Here is an 18,783-nt window from a genome sequence, read left to right as displayed (position 1 = left end):
TGATTTCTCTGTTAGATATTTGTCGGGCTGCGGTTTGGTTTTCGTTGCATTCCTTTGTGAAGCATTATAGGATTCCTGTGCATGCGAAGGACGAGGTGCGCTTTGGGGCAGCAGTTTTGACCTCTGGCCTTAGTAGGTCCCTCCCATAAGTTAGTTACTGCTCTGGTACGTCCCACGCGTCTTGACCGGTCTGGAGGGTCGCTGAGGAAGGTGAAATTAGATCTTACCTGCTAATTTTCTTTCCTCTAGACCCTCCAGACCGGTCAAGAGCCCGCCCTGTCTGTATTGGAGGCCAGGAGGTGTGTTTGTTGGATAATTCTTGGCTGCTGTAAATTGTTGTTTCTCTAATTGCAGACTGTTTATTTCTGTTTTGTGATAGGAGTCCGGGACAGGTGGGGCTCTTCTTTGATAGTCCACCTGTAGAAGCCCAACTGTTTTATCAAAGGCAAAGGAACATGTTTCCGTAAGAGCAAGCGGAAGATGTTTCTTGTTTTTGCAGTTTACTGTGACCACGTACAGGGTTGCTAGTTGTTGTTAGTGTTTTTTGTTTCTCTGCTTTGTCAGGGGTATACTGGCTAGTGGAGGTTCTGCACAGGTTATATATACAGGCTTCAAAAGCTTAGTGTTTTCTCAGTCTCCCTCTGCTGGTAGGAGGACATAACCCACGCGTCTTGACCGGTCTGGAGGGTCTAGAGGAAAGAAAATTAGCAGGTAAGATCTAATTTCACCATGTAGTCCAATTTGCTACAATAGATCATTCCCGCCAGGTGTTAATTCAGAGAACTTTCTCTACATGGAGAGAGGGGGCGCTGTTATAGGGCAACTGGTAGGGAGAAATGAGAACGTTGCCTCTGAGGAAGTGGAATCGCAATATGGGTTACATGAGCGATAATTTTATCGATACTTACAACTTAGGCCCTATATCTTACAGAAGCAAGTATAGAAGAGCAGACCCCATTTAAGGAATTCTATAAATGAAATAAGGGAATGGTTTCTAAATTTTATGAGCTATTATCTCAGAAGAAAGGAGAGACGTTTTTGCCAAGATTGGGCGAGGGGTGGCAATGGATGAAATGGAGCTGGTGTTTTTTTAAAGGTCATGGTATGCACGCTCTCTGTACAGGAAAGCAGATACCGACTTCTTTATAGAATATAACTAACTCCCAACAGTGGCGAAAATGTTGCCAGGGAGGGATATCAGGTAATGGAAAGGCTATGGGCAGATTTTTGCACATAATTTGGGAATGCACGGTGCTAAATAGAATGTGGAAACAGGTCAGAAAATTGGTTTGTGATATTGTGGAATATGAAGTGAGTTTGGATCCCAAAAACCTGCTACTACACAGTGGTTTGATAAGAAGGCAGTGGTGTGCTGGAGCCGGCTCGCTCTGGCTCACAAGATCTGGTTGTTAAATTTTGGCCGGACTTGTGAGCCGGTTGTTGGAAAGGGCAAGCCGGCTCTCCCGCCCTCCGGATCCGGTCCCTCATCGATCCTACCTTGACTATTGAATTCTTCGGGGCAGGCAGTGTTGCCTGCCTGCTGCTATCGCTGACTTTCCTCCTCCGCCTGTTTTGCTTTAAAAATGGCCGCCGAGACTTCCGTAAGTCTCGGTGGCCATTTTGAAGCGTGATCGGGTGGCGGAGGAAAGTCAGCGATGGCAGCGGGCAGGCAACACTGCCTGCCCCGAAGAATTTGATGGGGTCGGTGAGGGCCCGGATCGGGAGGGAGGGAGGAAGCAGGAGAATTTGTGGAACAAGTCGGGAGGGGGTGGCAGGGGAGAGAAGGGTCGCTGGCCATGGGTGGATGGAGGGCAGGGGAGAGAAGGGTCGCTGGCCATGGGTGCATGCAGGGCAGGGGAGAGGAGGGTCACTGCTGGACATGGGTGGATGGAGGGCAGGGGAGAGAAGGGTCGCTGGCCATGGGTGGATGGAGGGCAGGGGAGAGGAGGGGAGAGAGAATAAATGCTGGACATGGATGGAGGGGAGGGAAGAGTGAGGAAGGAGATAAGGGAAAAGGAAGAGAGGAGAAAAACTGCACATGGATGAAGAAAATAGGCAGAAGCTGAGGACCAGAAATGAAGAAGAAAGGAGGAAAGGAAAGAAATAAATGGAAAGGAAGCCCTGGAAACGGAGTTAAGAGGACAGATAGCAGCAGAATCGGATACTGGGCCAGCATGATCAGAAAAAGTCACCAGACAACAAAGGTAGAAAAAATCATTTTATTTTCATTATAGTGTTTGGAATATGTTCCCTTTGAGAATCAGGTGCTCAACATTAAAAGTTTATATTTATTTACTTATTTATGGCATTTTATCCCACATTAAACATGAATTAGATTGGAACCTGGGATCATTTAATTTTTTTTTCCTGGAGAGAGTAATGCATTGCCCCCCCCCCCCCCCCCACCCACTGGCTATAGCCAGCTCTGCAATTTTGGGGGGCGCAGAGCTAGATGGGGGGGGGGGCGCAGAGGTGGGGGGGGGGGGGGCCAGAGGTGGACCGGGGAGAGAGCCTGTTGTTAAAAATTTACCAGCACACCACTGTATGAATGTGTGGTGTTATGTGGAGTTGCAGCAGGAGGGGTAATTGCGACCAATTGAAAAAAGTTTCTTAGAGGGCATGCTGTCATTCGTAGATTATGGAATATGTGCCTCACAAGTGAAATAATTGCTGTTCATAAGCAGCAGAATTTGGAGACCTTTTTAGGATTGGTATAGTAAACATGGTTTTACCAATTTTATTTATTTATTACATTTGTACCTCGCTCTTTCCCACATACAGCAGATCCAGTGCGGCTTACATAGTAAAAGAAAGCATCTTACATGGTAAAGAATACAGTAAAAACAAGGAAATGAAGGAACAGTATTATAAATTGTGATGATCATAACTACTTACATTATGAAAGGCATTACAAAGGACATGTGAAAAGAATGTAATGAACTAGAATAGGGAAGGTAGACAAGGATATGATAGGTGAAAGGGAAGGAGAATGGGAGGGAAATGGTAAAGGATGGAGGGAAGAAGATGAGGGATTGAGTATAACATTGGGGTCAGAGTAAGTGTCAACGTCTTAGCAGGAGTATCGTAGGTGATCTGGTGGAATTAAGCTGGTCCATTAGGGTAAATTTAATTAAAATTAAATCGTGCCAAACGAATCTCACTGAATTCTTTGACTGGGTGACCGGAGAATTTAATCATGGACGTGCTATAGACGTAATCTACTTAAATTTCAGTAAAGCTTTTGACACGGGTCCCCACAGGAGGCTCTTGAATAAACTTGACAGGCTGAACATAGGACCCGACGTGGTGAACTGGTTGACGAACAGATGCCAGAGGGTGGTGGTTAATTGAATTTGCTCGAATGAGGGAATGGTGAGTAGTGGAGTGCCTCAGGGATTGGTGCCGGTTCTGTTCAGTATATTTGTGAGTGACATTGCCGAAGGGTTAGAAGGTAAAGTTTGCCTTTTTGCGGATGATACTAAGATTTGTAACAGAGTGGACACCCGGGAGGGAAAACATGAAAAAGGATCTGCGGAAGCTAGAAGAATGGTCTAAGGTTTTGCAATTAAAATTCAATGTGAAGAAATGCAAAGTGATGCACTTAGGGTGTAGAAATCCACGGGAGACGTATGTGCTAGGCGGTAAGAGTCTGATATGTATGGATGGGGAGAGGGATCTTGGGGTGATAGTATCTGAGGATCTGAAGGCGACGAAACAGTGTGAGAAGGCGGTGGTCGTAGCTAGAAGGTTGCTAGGCTGTATAGAGAGAGGTTTGACCAGCAGAAGAAAAGAGGTTTTAATGCCCCGGTTTATAAGTCGTTGGTGAGGCCCCACCTGGAGTATTGTGTTCAGTTTTGGAGGCCGTATCTTGCTAAGGATGTAAAAAGAATTGAAGAGGTGCAAAGAAAAGCTACGAGAATGGTATGAGATTTGCGTTACAAGACGTATGAGGAGTGACTTGCTGACCTGAGGAAAGGAGAAACAGGGGTGATATGATACAGACGTTCAAATATTTGAAAGGTATTAATCCGCAAACGAACCTTTTCCGGAGATGGGAAGGCGGTAGAACTAGAGGACATGAAATGAGATTGAAGGGGGGCAGACTCGAGAAATGTCAGGAAGTATTTTTTCACGGAGAGTGTGGTGGATACTTGGAATGCCTTCCCACGGGAGGTGGTGGAGATGAAAACGGTAACGGAATTCAAAAATGCGTGGGATAAACATAAAGGAATCCTGTTCAGAAGGAATGGATCCTCAGAAGCTTAGCCGGGATTGGATGGCAGAGCCGGTGGTGGGAGGCGGGGCTAGTGCTGGGCAGACTTCTACGGTCTGTGCCCTGAAAATGACAGAAACAAATCAAGGCCAGGTATACACAAAAAGTAACACATGAGTTTATCTTTTTGGGCAGACTTGATGGACTGTGCAGGGTTTTTTTTTCTGCTGTCATCTACTATGTCACTATGCATTGAAGTGGTGAGCAGTGAGAGGAGGGGATAAGAGGGGCTGTTTATATTTATATCAATATGTGGTAAAGGTTCTATTAACATACTGATAACTTGTTTAATGGATCTGTATAGGGAGTTTTGGGGCATGTGGTGATAGCATTATCAAAAGTACTCAAAAAGTAAATACACAAAAAATAGAACAGATTTTTCTACTTTGTTCTCCCAGGCTGATGCCAGTGAAGTGCTTGCTTTGACAAAAGCTGTGAATGAGGCAGCACCTGCTAGGATACAGCAGGAGGAACTGAAAGAGGCATTAGTGAAGAATCTAGCATTCATGGCAGCTGGTGACCTAGCACCAGTTAATGCCTTTATTGGGGGCCTGGCAGCACAGGAGGCCATGAAGGTAAGACCAGATGTTTTGACATCCATATCATGGGAATGCGTGCAGATGAAACAGCCCAAGAGAGATGCGATTGGGGATAGTGACTTCTTCACATTATCCGTCTCAGACCTGGGAAGATAGTGATCCACTCACACACAGTTGTTGGCATAGTTTGGTATTACTGAGGTAATGTAGTATCCCCCTGGCTAATGATGGTTTGTGTCGCAGGCCTGCTCTGGCAAGTTCATGCCCATCATGCAGTGGCTTTATTTTGATGCTTTGGAGTGTCTGCCTGAGGAGGACAAGGACTCGCTGTTAACAGAAGAGAAGTGCAGCCTGGTATGTGAGTTACTCTGGCTAATTTTGGTTAGAGATTATCTGAGCCCTGCATCCCCAAGCTCTGTTTTGATTATTTCATTTACTGGGTTTTTTTTTTCCAGAGGAACTGTCGCTATGATGGTCAGATTGCAGTCTTTGGCTCAGATCTGCAAGAGAAGCTTGGCAAGCAGAAATATTTCTTGGTACATCTCATTTAATTTATTTGGAACTGTGCCACATTTGTTTTTTGCTTTGCTAATATCTGGGTTGTTTCCTGAAAAATTCTTTCAATTAATGCTCTTTAGGTTGGTGCAGGTGCTATTGGCTGTGAACTGCTAAAGAATTTTGCCATGATTGGCCTCGCTGCTGGAGAAGGTGGCAACATTACAGTGACGGACATGGACACCATCGAGAAGTCCAACTTGAACCGTCAGTTCCTCTTTCGTCCATGGGATGTCACGGTAAGCATAATTAATGGGTATGCACTAAATAGATTTATAAACTGATGCCGCCTCTTCTTCTCTAGCTTGACGTTTGATTATTTCTACCACCCCACTCCTTTCCCCCTCTAGAAAATGAAATCTGAAACAGCAGCTGAGGCTGTGAAACAGATGAACCCAAGTATTCACATCACAGGCCACCAGAACAGAGTGGGGCCTGAGACTGAGAAGATCTACGATGATGAATTCTTTGAGGGCCTGGATGGTGTCACTAATGCGCTTGACAATGTGGATGCCAGTGAGTAATGGAGTGCTAAGATCAAAGTTTACAGTGTAAAAAGAGCTGTGAATGGTTTTCATTTTTTGATTCCTTGCTACTCTGAGTTACTACCAGTTACAGGATCCTAGAGAGAGATTTTGTGACTTGAGAGTAAAACACTTTCTCTTCTCTGCTCTGTTTTCCCAGGGATGTATATGGATCGACGTTGTGTATACTACCGAACTCCACTACTGGAATCGGGCACCTTAGGGACCAAAGGCAATGTACAGGTGGTCATCCCCTTTCTGACAGAGTCATACAGCTCCAGCCAGGACCCCCCAGAAAAATCCATTCCCATTTGCACTCTGAAAAACTTTCCCAATGCTATAGAGCACACATTGCAGGTAAGTGTTTTGCTAGTTAGTGAGCACTATAGTATTCCTGCGAAATGACAACCTGCTTAATTATAAGGTAATTTTTAAAAAGTTTTCTCTTGGAGTGCTTTTGGCAGGGGAAGGAATTTAAAGAGAGTTGGGAGATGGGGTTCACACCAGATCTGAACTAAATGGGAGATTAGTTTATCCCAACATTTAAGACAGCATGACAAGGTTGATCAGACACACGTCCTCACTTTTTTTCCCCTTTTAAAATTGTATTAGATTCTGTACACAATAAATATGCACAAGAATACAGATGCTCTTGTGACATTCTCATTTTTGACAGGAAATGAATCAAAAATAACTCATTAATTCCAGATTTCTTAGTGTCCCTCTGAACCGGACTGATGGGTTGTGCATGCCTTCCAGCAGGTGGCAACTGAGAATTCTGACTCATCAGAGAGCCAGTAAGAGCCCTTGCCATGATTAGAAAGATCCAGTAGTCTCCAGGAAGTGGTGAACTGTTTTCAGTCTCTTATTTCTTTTCTCTTTATTTCTTATTGTTTGAAAAAAAAAAAAATAGATTACTTTTCCTTCTGTGCACTTGTTTTATTTGAGGCAGAGGTCCAAGGTGGTCTCTTGTTGCCTCGGGGGTGTCACACCTGGGTGGCCGGTCCCTCTCCCGCACTCCAGTGTTGCTGTGGGGCACATCAGGGCTATCAGAACCTCAGCCTCTTCAGGGGAAGAGTGTTTCGAGTAAGGAGAGAGAGCTGCAATTTAAAAAAAAAAAAAAAAAAAGACGACTTTAGAACCTAGCAGTGCTCTGACAATTCGTCTCTTCCCGTCTTCTTGCCTTCCCTTGTGACTCGTAGCTGTGCAGGTCCTTTTTTTCAAAGCGCCGGCTTGCCGTTGGCAGTTTAAAATAATTAAAATCACATTGGTGTGAGTGCAGGGAGAGTACCCATGGCGCAGTCTGTCCCGCTGGCATGGCAGAGAAGCAGTAACACGTATGCCAGCGCTGTGGTGTAGGGGGAAGCGGCAGATGTAGTATTGTACCGCGATCAATGGCACTTTTGATCAGGGTCCCTCTTCCGTGAAGGTTCCGTCATTACCGTCGGGGGGCACAGAACCTCAGTAAGCAAGGATGCACATGTGGCCCTGATTTTGGCGAGAACAGCCGCCATTTTATCTTACTCTTCAGAATTAGCTGAAAGGTCTTCTTCACGAGTTCCAGCTCCAGGGCAGGCTCAAACAGCTGAACTTTCTCTCCTGGCTGCCTGTTCTGAGGGAGGTTCTCCCCCAACCCAGAATTTGTAATGCAGGTGTATCAAGCCTTTCTTCTTCAGCGGTCAGGTCATTCAGTTTCTCAGCCTAGAAGGGAGTTGGGAGACGGTCAGATACTGCCATCTTCGAGGCCTAGGGGGTCCTGGGTACTGGAAGAAGGCTCTGAGTCTGATCTAGAAATACCCCCCCCCCCTCCCCCCGGAGCAGGTAGAATTTTTGGGGGCAGATACTCTTGTTCTGGGTGAGGATCCTTGAATATTGCGCATTTTTCATAAGGAGGACCTCCAAGAGTTAATCTCCTTGGTATCCACTGCTTTGCATTTTGAGGAGGCTCTGCGTAAGGTGGATCTCTTATTTGAAAGGAGTCCTTAAGCCGTGTAAAACCTTTCCCATGCATCAGGATATCAGAGACGTTATCCAAGCGCAGTGGGATGCTCCAGACTCAGTATTTAGGCCTGCCAAGTTGATTCGACTTTATCCAGTTCCGGAGGCTGATAAAGTCCTTCTGAAGACCCCAGTGGTGGATGCAGTGGTCTCTGTGCTCAGAAAGCGCAACACGGTGCCAGTGGATGGTGGTACGGTTCTTAAGGATGTTCAGGATTGCTGTTTGAGTAAGTAGCTTTTATGTTTCCGCCTTGGCAGTGCAGGCTGCCATTTGTGGTTCCCTTGTAGCTAGGGCTTGCTTAAGGTGGTCGGAAAGAGTTTTGGCTAGGTCTTCGGATGATTTGGCTTCCATGGCTGCTGAGGTAGCAAAGCTGGAGATGGTTTCTGCATTTCTAGCAGATGACTTATATGATTTGCTAAGGGCCTCGACCAAATCCATGGCCCTGGGGGTGGCTGCTAGGAGATCTGTGCTCAGAGGTTGGTCATATGATGCAGCTTCTAAGTCAAAGCTCAGTAAGTTTCCTTTTAGAGGCTCTCTGTTCGACGACGACCTGGAGAAGTTGGTTCACAGTCTTGGGGAAACCAAAGTTCCCAGGCTTCCAGAAGATCAGCCTAGAGCTTCTGACCAGGGTCTTGGTCGATATTTTTTCACTTTCGTTCCGGTAAGGCAGCTCCGATTCAGCATTCTCGTTCTTTCCAAAAGTCAGTCCTTTCGTGTTGCCCGTAAAGGGAAAAAAGATTTGGGAGCCTCATTTCAGTCCCCCTCTCACCCTTCCTAATGAGGGTGTCGGGGCCCAGCCTCTGGTGCCAGTGGAAGCGTGTTTGGCGCAGTACTTCCAGAGGTAGGCCAGATTACCTCCAACCAGTGGGTTCTAGAGGTTATTCGAGTAGGGTGCACACTGGCTTCCGGACACATTTCTGGAGTCCCCCTGTCGGTCTCGTGCCAAGGTGTCTATTGTCTGGAACACTCTGGAACGGCTAATCTTTCTTTAGGCTCTGTCCCGTGCCCTCGAAAGAACTCCGGCAAGGTCGGTATTCCATTTACTTTGAGGTTTCTAAGAAAGAAGGTTCTTTCCGACCGATTCTGGACATCAGGGTGGTCAATTGAGCCCTCAAGGTCTGCACTTTCCATATGGAGACTCTTCGATCGGTCATTGTGGTGGTCCAGCCCAGGGAGTTTTTGACGGCACTAGATCTTACCGAGACGTCTGTGCATATCCTAATTCATCCTTTGAATCAGCGGTTTCTCCGTTTTGCAATTCTCTGTCACCGTTTCCAATTTTTAGCGCTTCCCTTTGGCCTAGCAACCGACCCTTGAACCTTCACCAAGATAATGGTGGTAGTAGTGGTGGCTCTTTGGAAGGAAGGGATTTTAGTCCACCCGTATCTGGACGATGGACTCATCCGGGTAAAGTCCTTCCAGGAGAGTTTGCAGAACACGAAACGTGTGGTGCTATTTCTGGAGTCCCTGGGTTGGGTGGTCAATGTACTAAAGAGTTGTCCACAGCCATCTCAGGCCTTGGACTATCTGGGAGTGTGTTTCGACACCCGAAAAGGCTGGGTGTTTCTCACTTTGGCACGTATTCTCAAGCTGCAGACTTTGATCCAGCAGTTGCTCCAGACGTCTCTTCCATCGGTACAGCTCTATCTCCAAGTCCTGGGTTCCATGGCAGTTCCTCTCCATTACAGAGAGCCCTTCTCTCCAGGTCTCCAGGTGGTCTCCACAGAAGGACTCTCTTCAATGGAGGATGCTGCTTTCGGCACAAGTGTGCAGCAGTCTCCACTGCTGGCTTCAGACACCCAACCTGACCAAGGGAATGCCCCACAGTGGATTGTAGTCACAACAGATGCCAGCCTCAGGGGCAGGGGGGCCCACTGTCAAGGCATGTATGCACAGGGACTGTGGTCACTAGAGGAGTCGACATCTTCTATCAATCTGTTGGAGACAGAGCTATTCATTTGGCATTTCTTCCTCTACTAGAAGACCACTCAGTGCGCATAATGTCGGACAACACAACAGCAGTAGCGTATGTCAACGGTCAAGGGGGGACCAGAAGTCTCCGGTTGGAACAGGAGACAACTCAGCTCATGAGCTGGGTGGAATTGTATCTACAGGCCCTGTCTGCAGCTCATGTAGCAGGAACAGAAAATGTCCAGGCTGACTTCCTTAGTTGCAACACGTTAGATTCTGGGGAGTAGGCTGTCAGCGACGTGGTGTTTCAATCTGTGGTGCGTTGTTGGGTGTTTCCAGTCATGGATCTGTTTGGTGTCTAATGCGAAGGTGCCTAGGTTCTTCAGTCGCGGGAAAGATTTGAAGGCTCTAGGAATTGATGCCCTTCAACCTTGGCTGGAAGGTCTCCGGTATGCCTTTCCTCCGTGGCCTCTGTTGGGTCGTCTAATTCAAAAGGTAGAGGCTCACAGGGGTCGATTGTGATAGCTCCAGATTGGCCTTGCCACTCTTGGCACGTGGATCTTCAGGACCTCCTTCTCAAGTCCCCTCTCAAGTTTCCGGAGGTGTTGGTTCAGGGTCCAGTGGCACATCCGGAACCCGTTTGATTTTGTCTTATGGCCTTGCTCTTGAGCAAGCGCAGTTGTCTAAGGGTACTCTGTCAGTGTAGCGTCCACTGTGCTGCGATTGCATCATTGTTCCACTTCTCTCAATTATATTAGGACCTGGAGAGTGTTTGAGACATGATGTGGCGAGTCAGATATCTCTCCCTTTCGGTCCTCGGTAGCGCAGATTCAAGACTTTTGGAAAGGGGATTGGAGAAAGGTTTGGCGTTAAACTCTCTCGAGGTTCAGCTGGCGGCACTGTCCTGCTATAGGGGTCGGATACAGGGCAAGTCTCTAGCGTCTCATCTGGATGTGCTTAGGTTCCTGCGGGAAGCGGGACTTGTGCGACCTCCCACTTGGGTAATTTTTCCCTTAATCTATTCTTGGCGGCACTGTCTTGTTCTCCGTTTGAGCCTTTGTCATCCTGCACTTTGAAGGATCTGACTCTTAAGGTGCTTGTTCTAGTCGCTTTCGCTTCGGCTGTGTTAAGACCAGTTCCTTCCTTTCTTCCTAAAGTATTGTCGCGTTTTCATGTGTCTGTCTGTTTTTAACAGTTCTCGCTCTTTTTCCAGGTCGGAGCAACGTTGTCTCAAGTGTCTGGATGTTAGACGAGTGCTTAAAGGTTATTTGAAAGCTAGTGGACTTTAGGCAGACGGAGCATTTGTTTGTGCTCATTGGGGGGAATCTCGGAAGGGGTTGTCTAGGTAGCTTAAAGAGATGATTGTTTCTGCTTACCTTCTGGCAGGCAAGCCGGTTCCCAAGGTGGTGAAAGTGCACTCTACCAGGGGACAGATGGCTTCGTGGGCCGAACGTTCTTTGGTTCCGCCCCTGGAAATCTGCAGGGCAGCAACTTGGTCATCTTTGCATTCCTTTACTAAACATTACAGATTAGATGTTCTGAGTCAGGATTCAGTTTTTGGGGCGCATGTTCTCATAGTGGGTTTGTTGGGGGCCCACCCTTGTATTTCCTGCTTTACTTCCCATCAGTCACTCGCTGGGCCGGTCCAGAGGGCCACTAAGGAAGGAGAAATTAGACCTTACCTGCTAGTTTGCTTTCCTTTAGTCCCTCTGAACCGACCCAGGACCCGCCCTGGTAGTCTTATTTGGTTCCATTTTGGTTTGTTCCGTGACGTTTGTTTTTAGGGAGAGCGGCGTCCGTTTACGGTTCATGGTTAATGTTTATAAAAGAAAAGAAAAAATCATAAGTACTCGGAAGGCTTGGTATACCTTTGAGCGTCTTAAGCTTTCTGTTTGTGCCTCTTTGGAGAAGGTACATTGATAAAACATCACAGGCTTGGTGTTAGTCTGTGTGGCTGGCTGCTCAGGCTCCTGAGTGCACAGAATGAGGCTTTCCTTTCCTGCTTTGTTACGTGATACTGGATCTTTCTAGTAATGGCAAGGGCTCTTATTGGCTCTCTGAGTCCGAATTCTCAGTCTCCACCTGCTGGAAGGCATGCACAACTCATCAGTCACTCGCTGGGCTGGTCCGGAGGGACTAAAGGAAAGCAAATTAGCAGGTAAAGGTCTAATTTCTCCTTTACACTTACTGCTATTATTTCTGAAAACTAGTCTCCTTGTTGGGGAAAATGGCATGTCAAATCTCTCTATGTACTCTGCAACGCTGAGTGAAAAATGATCTTTTCTTCCCCCCTCCCCCCCCCCCCCCCCCCCCCCAATGTGCAATGTTTAATTTATTTATTTGGTACCCTTGTATCCCACATTTTCCCAGCTTGTGTGGGCTCAATGTGGCTAACAAAGTTATAAGAAATTACATAGTTCAGCAGGATAAAATAGATATATAAAAATTAACAAAGACAATAGCATAAGCAGTTTAATAAAAGAATACGGATGGGAATACAGGAGCAACAAGAGGGAAACTACTTCGAATATTGAGTTACCGTAGAGTATAAATCTTGTAATTAAAGAGACTGAATTCTGTTGGATGATTGGGTTACATATGCTTAATACAACAACACAATATAATACACAGTGTCTGAAAAAAGTGAGACTCCTAAGCATTTTGCAATAACAACTTTGAACCCTGACTGAATTAATTAAAATTTTACTTGCACAAAGTGACATATGGTGCTAAAAGGTCAGATTTAAACATTCAAACTGTTTCAGGTTGACATTAACTGTGTTAACTCTAATTTTTGGGTGCTGTTATTTAAAATTTATAAAAAACAAACCTCGGTCTAAAAATGTATTTAAAATTTGGCATCTCAGTAACATTAAGGTGGATTTCTATGAAACTACACAGTATTGTTTGAAATGTCACTTTGTATACATAAAATTTTATTTTTGTGCAGATTAAGTAAGCAAATACAATTTGTGGTGGTATTCTTACTAGAGAGTTGCATAGGGACAGAGATTTTTGCCCGTCCGCACTGGAATGTAACCCAACTTAACATTAGCCCATGTTGATAACTTCCCCTGCCAGTACTTATGGAGATTTCAGTGCTATCAACCATATCCATTAATTTCTTTTAGTGCTATTATAATTGCTAAGCTAGCTTAGAAACACAAAGAAAGAATAGGTAGGCTGACCTGGCACTAGACATCTGCAGGAACCCTGCAGGGCCTGCATCCATCCCACAGGATCCCTGCAGAGCTGGAGGGGATCCTCGCAAGAGTCCTGTGGACCTGGAGGAGTTCCACGCAGGATTCCCCTCTAACCCCATTCCCATGCAGCTCTCTAATTCTTATTACCTTCTACTTTTAGTGGCTCCTATGTTTTAGGTATATCTGTTCCTTTGTGTTTTAAGGGTTTTCTTTCTCAGCAGGGAGTAGCCGTTTCAAAGTTTGGCATACTGTAACATCTCCATGTTGATCCTGGTGGCTTTTACTTCTGCTTGCTGCTGAGTAACTTTTTTTTTATTTTTTTTCTCCTTTTCTTTTTCTTTACAGTGGGCCAGGGATGAATTTGAAGGTCTCTTCAAGCAGCCGGCTGAGAATGTCAATCAGTATTTATCGTAAGTAAGAGTCTGACATGCACGTCGTCTGCTGTTTCCCCCCTGCAGGCTTATTTGGCCAGACTTACTCTGGGAAGTGTGGTGAATTTGGGAAATGGAGCTGGTACCTTGGTTTGTGAGAATGATGTATGGTTTATTATGCTTTATTCAGAGATCCAAAGTTCATGGAGCGAACTCTGAAACTCCCTGGCTCACAGCCCTTAGAGATCATTGAGGCCATCTACAAGAGCTTAGTAACAGAGCGGCCTACATCCTGGCAGGACTGTGTGGCCTGGGCCTGCCGCCACTGGCACACCCAGTATTCAAACAACATCCGCCAACTATTACATAACTTTCCTCCAGACCAGGTAGGTGAATAGTACTCTGCAAAGCACCCAAATTTCCATACAAATGCCATTCAAAGAAAAGTGTGGCTATGACTACTTGCATAAGTTATGAAACAGTTGTTTCACCCTGAGCTTCCAAACAACTTTAAAGCGTCAGCCTTTTTTATTGTCATTGCTAAACAACTTAATTGGTTTTCCTTTCACTAATTTTACTGGGGATTTCTGCCAGGTTACCACTGCCTACACACCAGTTACCTTAGCTTCAACAGCTATGTTGAAGCTAAGGTAACTGGTGTTTAGGCAGTGGTAACCTGCTTGTTTCAAAATAAACAAAACCACTTTTTGCTATTGCAGCTGACAACTTCCGGTGCTCCTTTCTGGTCAGGTCCCAAGAGATGTCCCCACCCATTGGTCTTTGATGATAACTTGGTAAGAGGCACAAGCAAGGGGGTGGGGATGGGAGGAAGCATACACACATCTGGGGGATCTAATTGCTTGATAAGGGCTCAGTCTAACTTCTTTATCACTCCAGGCCCTGCATCTGGATTATATTGTAGCAGCCGCCAACTTGTTTGCCCAGTCATATGGCATTGCTGGTTCCAGAGACAGAGCTGCAGTAGTGGAGGTTGTCAATGGTGTGAGCGTGCCAGAATTTACTCCCAAATCTGGAGTCAAAATCCATGTTTCGGATCAGGAATTACAGAACTCTAATGCTTCCATCGGTAAGCATCTGTGGTTGAGAGAGAAATGTTGATTTTTCGTCAGATGTGCTCATAATTTAAATTCTTGTGATCTGCCACAGTAATTGCTACCACTCCTAATTGAGTTAAGGGTGGTGGCATGGGTATTGTTGCTTGTATTCTCCTTTGTGAAGCATTTACTGATTGTGACCTAAAAATGTCTGATTTGGCATCACTTTCCCTATTAAAAAAGAAAAATCTGCCCTCACCCCATAAAAGTACAAATAAGTACCTGTATATGTAAGCCGCATTGAGCCTGCCATGAGTGGGAAAGCGTGGGGTACAAATGTAACTTTAAAAAAAAAAAATTACTGAATTAATGTTAAACATGGAATGTCTCAACTTTCATTCTTCCATTCTGTCAAAAATTGAAAACTAGTGCGACTGTACAGATTTCAAGTGGACCATGTTTTCACAGTTCATCAGGGCGTTCTTTTCATCTGTAACCATACCCTGCTGATACCCACAGATCTTACAACACGTTACTGGGCTGTGACCAAGAAGACAACAGTCCCAGCTCCTCTCTTTTAAGGAACCCCATGATTGGAAAATGAGCTCCTCGATCGGGCTTCCACCTCTGCCACCCTGGAAGACTAGGAGGCTATTTTTGAGGGTTACGTAGCCGGGTGATGCCCCAGTGGGATACAGCAGCTTCCACCCTCAATCAGCCCAGCTGAAATCTGGGGTAGCTTTCCTGGCAAAACTGGCAATGAGCCCCCACTGTCAAGGCTGTATCAACAACTTGAAAATCTAAAGGTGGACAAAGCCATGGGACCGGACGGGATCCACCCAAGGATATTGAGGGAGCTCAGAGAGGTTTTGGCGAGTCCTCTTAAAGATTTGTTTAATATATCCTTGCAGACGGGAGAGGTTCCGAGGGATTGGAGAACGGCGGAGGTGGTCCCTCTTCACAAAAGTGGTGATAGGGAAGAAGCTGGAAACTACAGGCCGGTAAGCCTCACTTCGGTTATTGAAAAAGTAATGGAAGCGATGCTGAAGGAAAGGATAGTGAATTTCCTGGAAGCCAATAAGTTGCAAGATCCGAGACAACATGGTTTTACCAAAGGGAAATCGTGCCAAATGAATCTCAATTGAGTTTTTTGATTGGGTGACAGGAGAATTGAATCAGGGACGAACTATGGACGTAATCTACTTAGATTTCAGCAAAGCTTTTGACACAGTTTCCCACAGGAGGCTCTTAAATAAACTGGATGGGCTGAAGATAGGACCCGAAGTGGTGAACTGGATTAGGAACTGGTTGACGGACAGACTCCAGAGGGTGGTGGTGAATGGAATTCGCTCGGAGGAGGGAAAGGTGAGTAGTGGAGTGCCTCAGGTGCTGGGACCGATTCTGTTCAATATATTTGTGAGTGACATTGCCAAAGAGTTAGAAGGTAAAGTTTGCCTATTTGCGGATGATACTAAGATCTGTGACAGAGTGGACACCCGGGAGGGAGTGGAAAACATGAAAAAGGATCTGAGGAAGCTAGAAGAATGGTCTAAGGTTTGGCAATTTAAAATTCAATGCGAAGAAATGCAAAGTGATGCACTTAGGGAATAGAAATCCACGGGAGATGTATGTGTTAGGCGGGGAGAGTCTGATATGTACGGACGGAGAGAGGGATCTTGGGGTGATAGTATCTGAGGATTTGAAGGCGACGAAATAGTGTGACAAGGTGGTGGCCGTAGCTAGAAGGTTGTTGGGCTGTATAGAGAGAGGTGTGACCAGCAGAAGAAAGGGGGTGTTGATGCCCCTGTATAAGTCGTTGGTGAGGCCCCACCTGGAGTATTGTGTTCAGTTTTGGAGGCTGTATCTTGTTAAGGATGTAAAAAGAATTGAAGTGGTACAAAGAAAAGCTACGAGAATGGTATGGGATTTGCGTTACAAGACGTATGAGGAGAGGCTTTCTGAACTAAACATGTATATGCTGGAGGAAAGGAGAAGCAGGGGTGATATGATACAGAGGTTCAAATATTTGAAAGGTATAAATCCGCAAACGAACCTTTTCCGGAGAAGGTGGGTAGAACGAGAGGACATGAAATGAGATTGAATGGGGGGCAGACTCAAGAAAAATGTTAGGAAGTATTTTTTCACAGAGAGAGAGTAGTGGATGCTTGGAATACTCTCCCGCGGGAGGTGGTGGAAATGAAAACGTTAACGGAATTCAAACATGCGTGGGATAAGCATAAAGGAATCCTGTGCAGAAGGAATGGATCCCCAGGAACTTAGTCAAGATCGGGAGGCGGGGCTGGTGGTTGGGAGGCGGGGATAGTGCTGGGCAGACTTATGCGGTCTGTGCCAGAGCCAGTGGTGGGAAGCGGGACTGGTGGTTGGGAGGCAGGGATAGTGCTGGGCAGACTTATACGGTCTGTGCCAGAGCCGGTGGTGGGAGGCGGGGCTGGTGGTTGGGAGGCGGGGATAGTGCTGGGCAGACTTATACGGTCTGAGGCGGGGCTGGTGGTTGGGAGGCGGGGATAGTGCTGGGCAGACTTATATGGTCTGTGCCCTGAAGAACACAGGTACAAATCAAAGAAGGGTATACACAAAAATTAGCACATATGAGTTACCTTGTTGGGCAGACTGGATGGACCGTGCAGGTCTTTTTCTGCCGTCATCTACTATGTTACAGAATACAATTCTTTTGAAGTCTAAAAGAGAATATGAAGGGAAACTTGCCATGGAGACAGAAGCTCATAGTAACATCTTTTTCAGGTACATCAGAAGCAGAAAGACTGTGAGGGAATCTGTGGGACTGTTAGATCATGACGGGACAAAAAGGACACTCAAGAAGGACAAGGCCATAGCGGCGAGATTGAATGAATTCTTTGCTTCAGTCTTTATGGAAGAAGATTTAAGAAATCTGCTTGTACCAGAAATGGTTTTCAAGGGTGACGATGTGGAGGAACTGAAAGATCTCAGTGCAATGGGAAGACATACTGAGCCAAATTGACAAGTTACAGTGATAAGTCATCTGGACCTCTGTCGTTTAAAATCATCCATAGTACCTGAAGATTGGAGGGTAGCCAGTGTAATGGCAGTTTTTTTTTTTTTTTTTTTTTTTTTAAAGGTTCCGGGGTGATCTGGGAAATTACAGACCGGTAAGCCTGACTTCAGTGCCAGGTAAAACAGTGGAAGCTGTTATAAAGAATAAAATTACAGAACACACAGACAAACATGGTTTAATGGGACAGAGTCAGCATGGGTTCAGCCAAAGGAAGTGTTGCCTCACCAGTTTTCATTTCTTTGAAGGTATAAATAAACATATGAATAAAGGTGAACTAGTTGATGTAGTGTTATCTGGATTTTCAGAAAGCTTTTGACATAGTTCCTCATGAGACTCATGAGAAAATTTAAAAAGTCATGGAATAAGAGGCAATGTTCTTCTGTGGATTATGAGTTTGTTATTGGACAGAAAATGGAAAGGGAAATGGGACTTGATATACCGCCTTTCTGAGGTTTTTGCAACTACATTCAAAGCGGTTTACATACCGTATTTTTCGGACTATAAGACGCACCGGACCATAAGACGCACCTAGGTTTTAGAGGAGGGAAATAGGAAAAAAAAAATTTTCCTTTCCTCCTCAACCCTCCAGACCGGTCAAGACGCTTGGGTTATGCTCGCCTACCAGCAGAGGGAGACTGAGAACACTAACTTCAAACTATGTACATATAACCTGTGCCTAGCCTTCTGTCGTCAGTATTTTCTCAGTCTCAGCAGAGGGTAGACAGGCAACCTGTGCAGCTTGTCCGGTCTGGTAGGATTCAGAGATTTTGTTAGAAGTTTCTTGGATCTGTTTTTAGATTGCATTCCTGTGCCTGGAAGACTTAGTGTGCTGGGGGTTGGTGGGTCCGGTGGGGCCTGCCATTGTCCCCTTTGGGGTGTCACACCCGGGTGGCCGGGTCCCTCCCCCTAACTGGCTCTCCCGTTTGGGCAGCTTGTGCCTCGGCTGCAGTTCTGTGCTGCAGCCTTGAGTGCCGTATAGTTTAGCAGCAGCAGGGCTCAATTTCTGCAATAAAGTTTGTGAAAAAAAAAAAAAAAAGATTCTTTCAGAGCAAAGGCCCAGACGGTGTTGAGAGCTAAGTGAGCTGCACTCCGGGGTTCCGGAGTTGTTCAGCTGTTTTGGGGCGCTGCTATTGAAGGCTCCGGGTGATTGAGGTTTCGGGCTGTCAGCTGTTAGTTTGGCGCGCGATGTCGGGAAAGCCGCTCCGATGCAAATCTTGTGCGCGCCGGGGGGTTGACGTGGTTGGCGGTTCCTGCCGTTATTGTGGCGAACCGAAGGCGTCTTCCTCCGCTCCGCCGGT

At 46.0% G+C, this 18,783-nt stretch overlaps 1 protein-coding gene across 4 annotated transcripts in view; it reads left to right on the top strand.

Moving 5' to 3' along the window:
• The window catches only part of UBA1 (ubiquitin like modifier activating enzyme 1), a 155,118-nt gene that overhangs the window by 109,208 nt on the left and 27,127 nt on the right, over window positions 1-18,783 (top strand). For all 4 annotated transcript variants that reach the window (XM_030193990.1, XM_030193989.1, XM_030193991.1 and 1 more), the window contains 10 exons: window positions 4,672-4,848; window positions 5,056-5,166; window positions 5,268-5,348; window positions 5,451-5,606; window positions 5,718-5,883; window positions 6,052-6,248; window positions 13,350-13,414; window positions 13,566-13,761; window positions 14,095-14,169; window positions 14,273-14,462. In XM_030193990.1, the coding sequence (XP_030049850.1) occupies window positions 4,672-4,848; window positions 5,056-5,166; window positions 5,268-5,348; window positions 5,451-5,606; window positions 5,718-5,883; window positions 6,052-6,248; window positions 13,350-13,414; window positions 13,566-13,761; window positions 14,095-14,169; window positions 14,273-14,462 (1,414 nt within the window). The remainder of the gene's footprint in view (window positions 1-4,671; window positions 4,849-5,055; window positions 5,167-5,267; window positions 5,349-5,450; window positions 5,607-5,717; window positions 5,884-6,051; window positions 6,249-13,349; window positions 13,415-13,565; window positions 13,762-14,094; window positions 14,170-14,272; window positions 14,463-18,783) is intronic.

Source organism: Microcaecilia unicolor, chromosome 2, assembly GCF_901765095.1.
Source record: "Microcaecilia unicolor chromosome 2, aMicUni1.1, whole genome shotgun sequence".
NCBI lineage: Eukaryota > Metazoa > Chordata > Amphibia > Gymnophiona > Siphonopidae > Microcaecilia > Microcaecilia unicolor.
The sequence above is the reverse complement of the archived record's forward strand: the minus strand, read 5'-3'. Positions and strand labels throughout refer to the sequence as shown.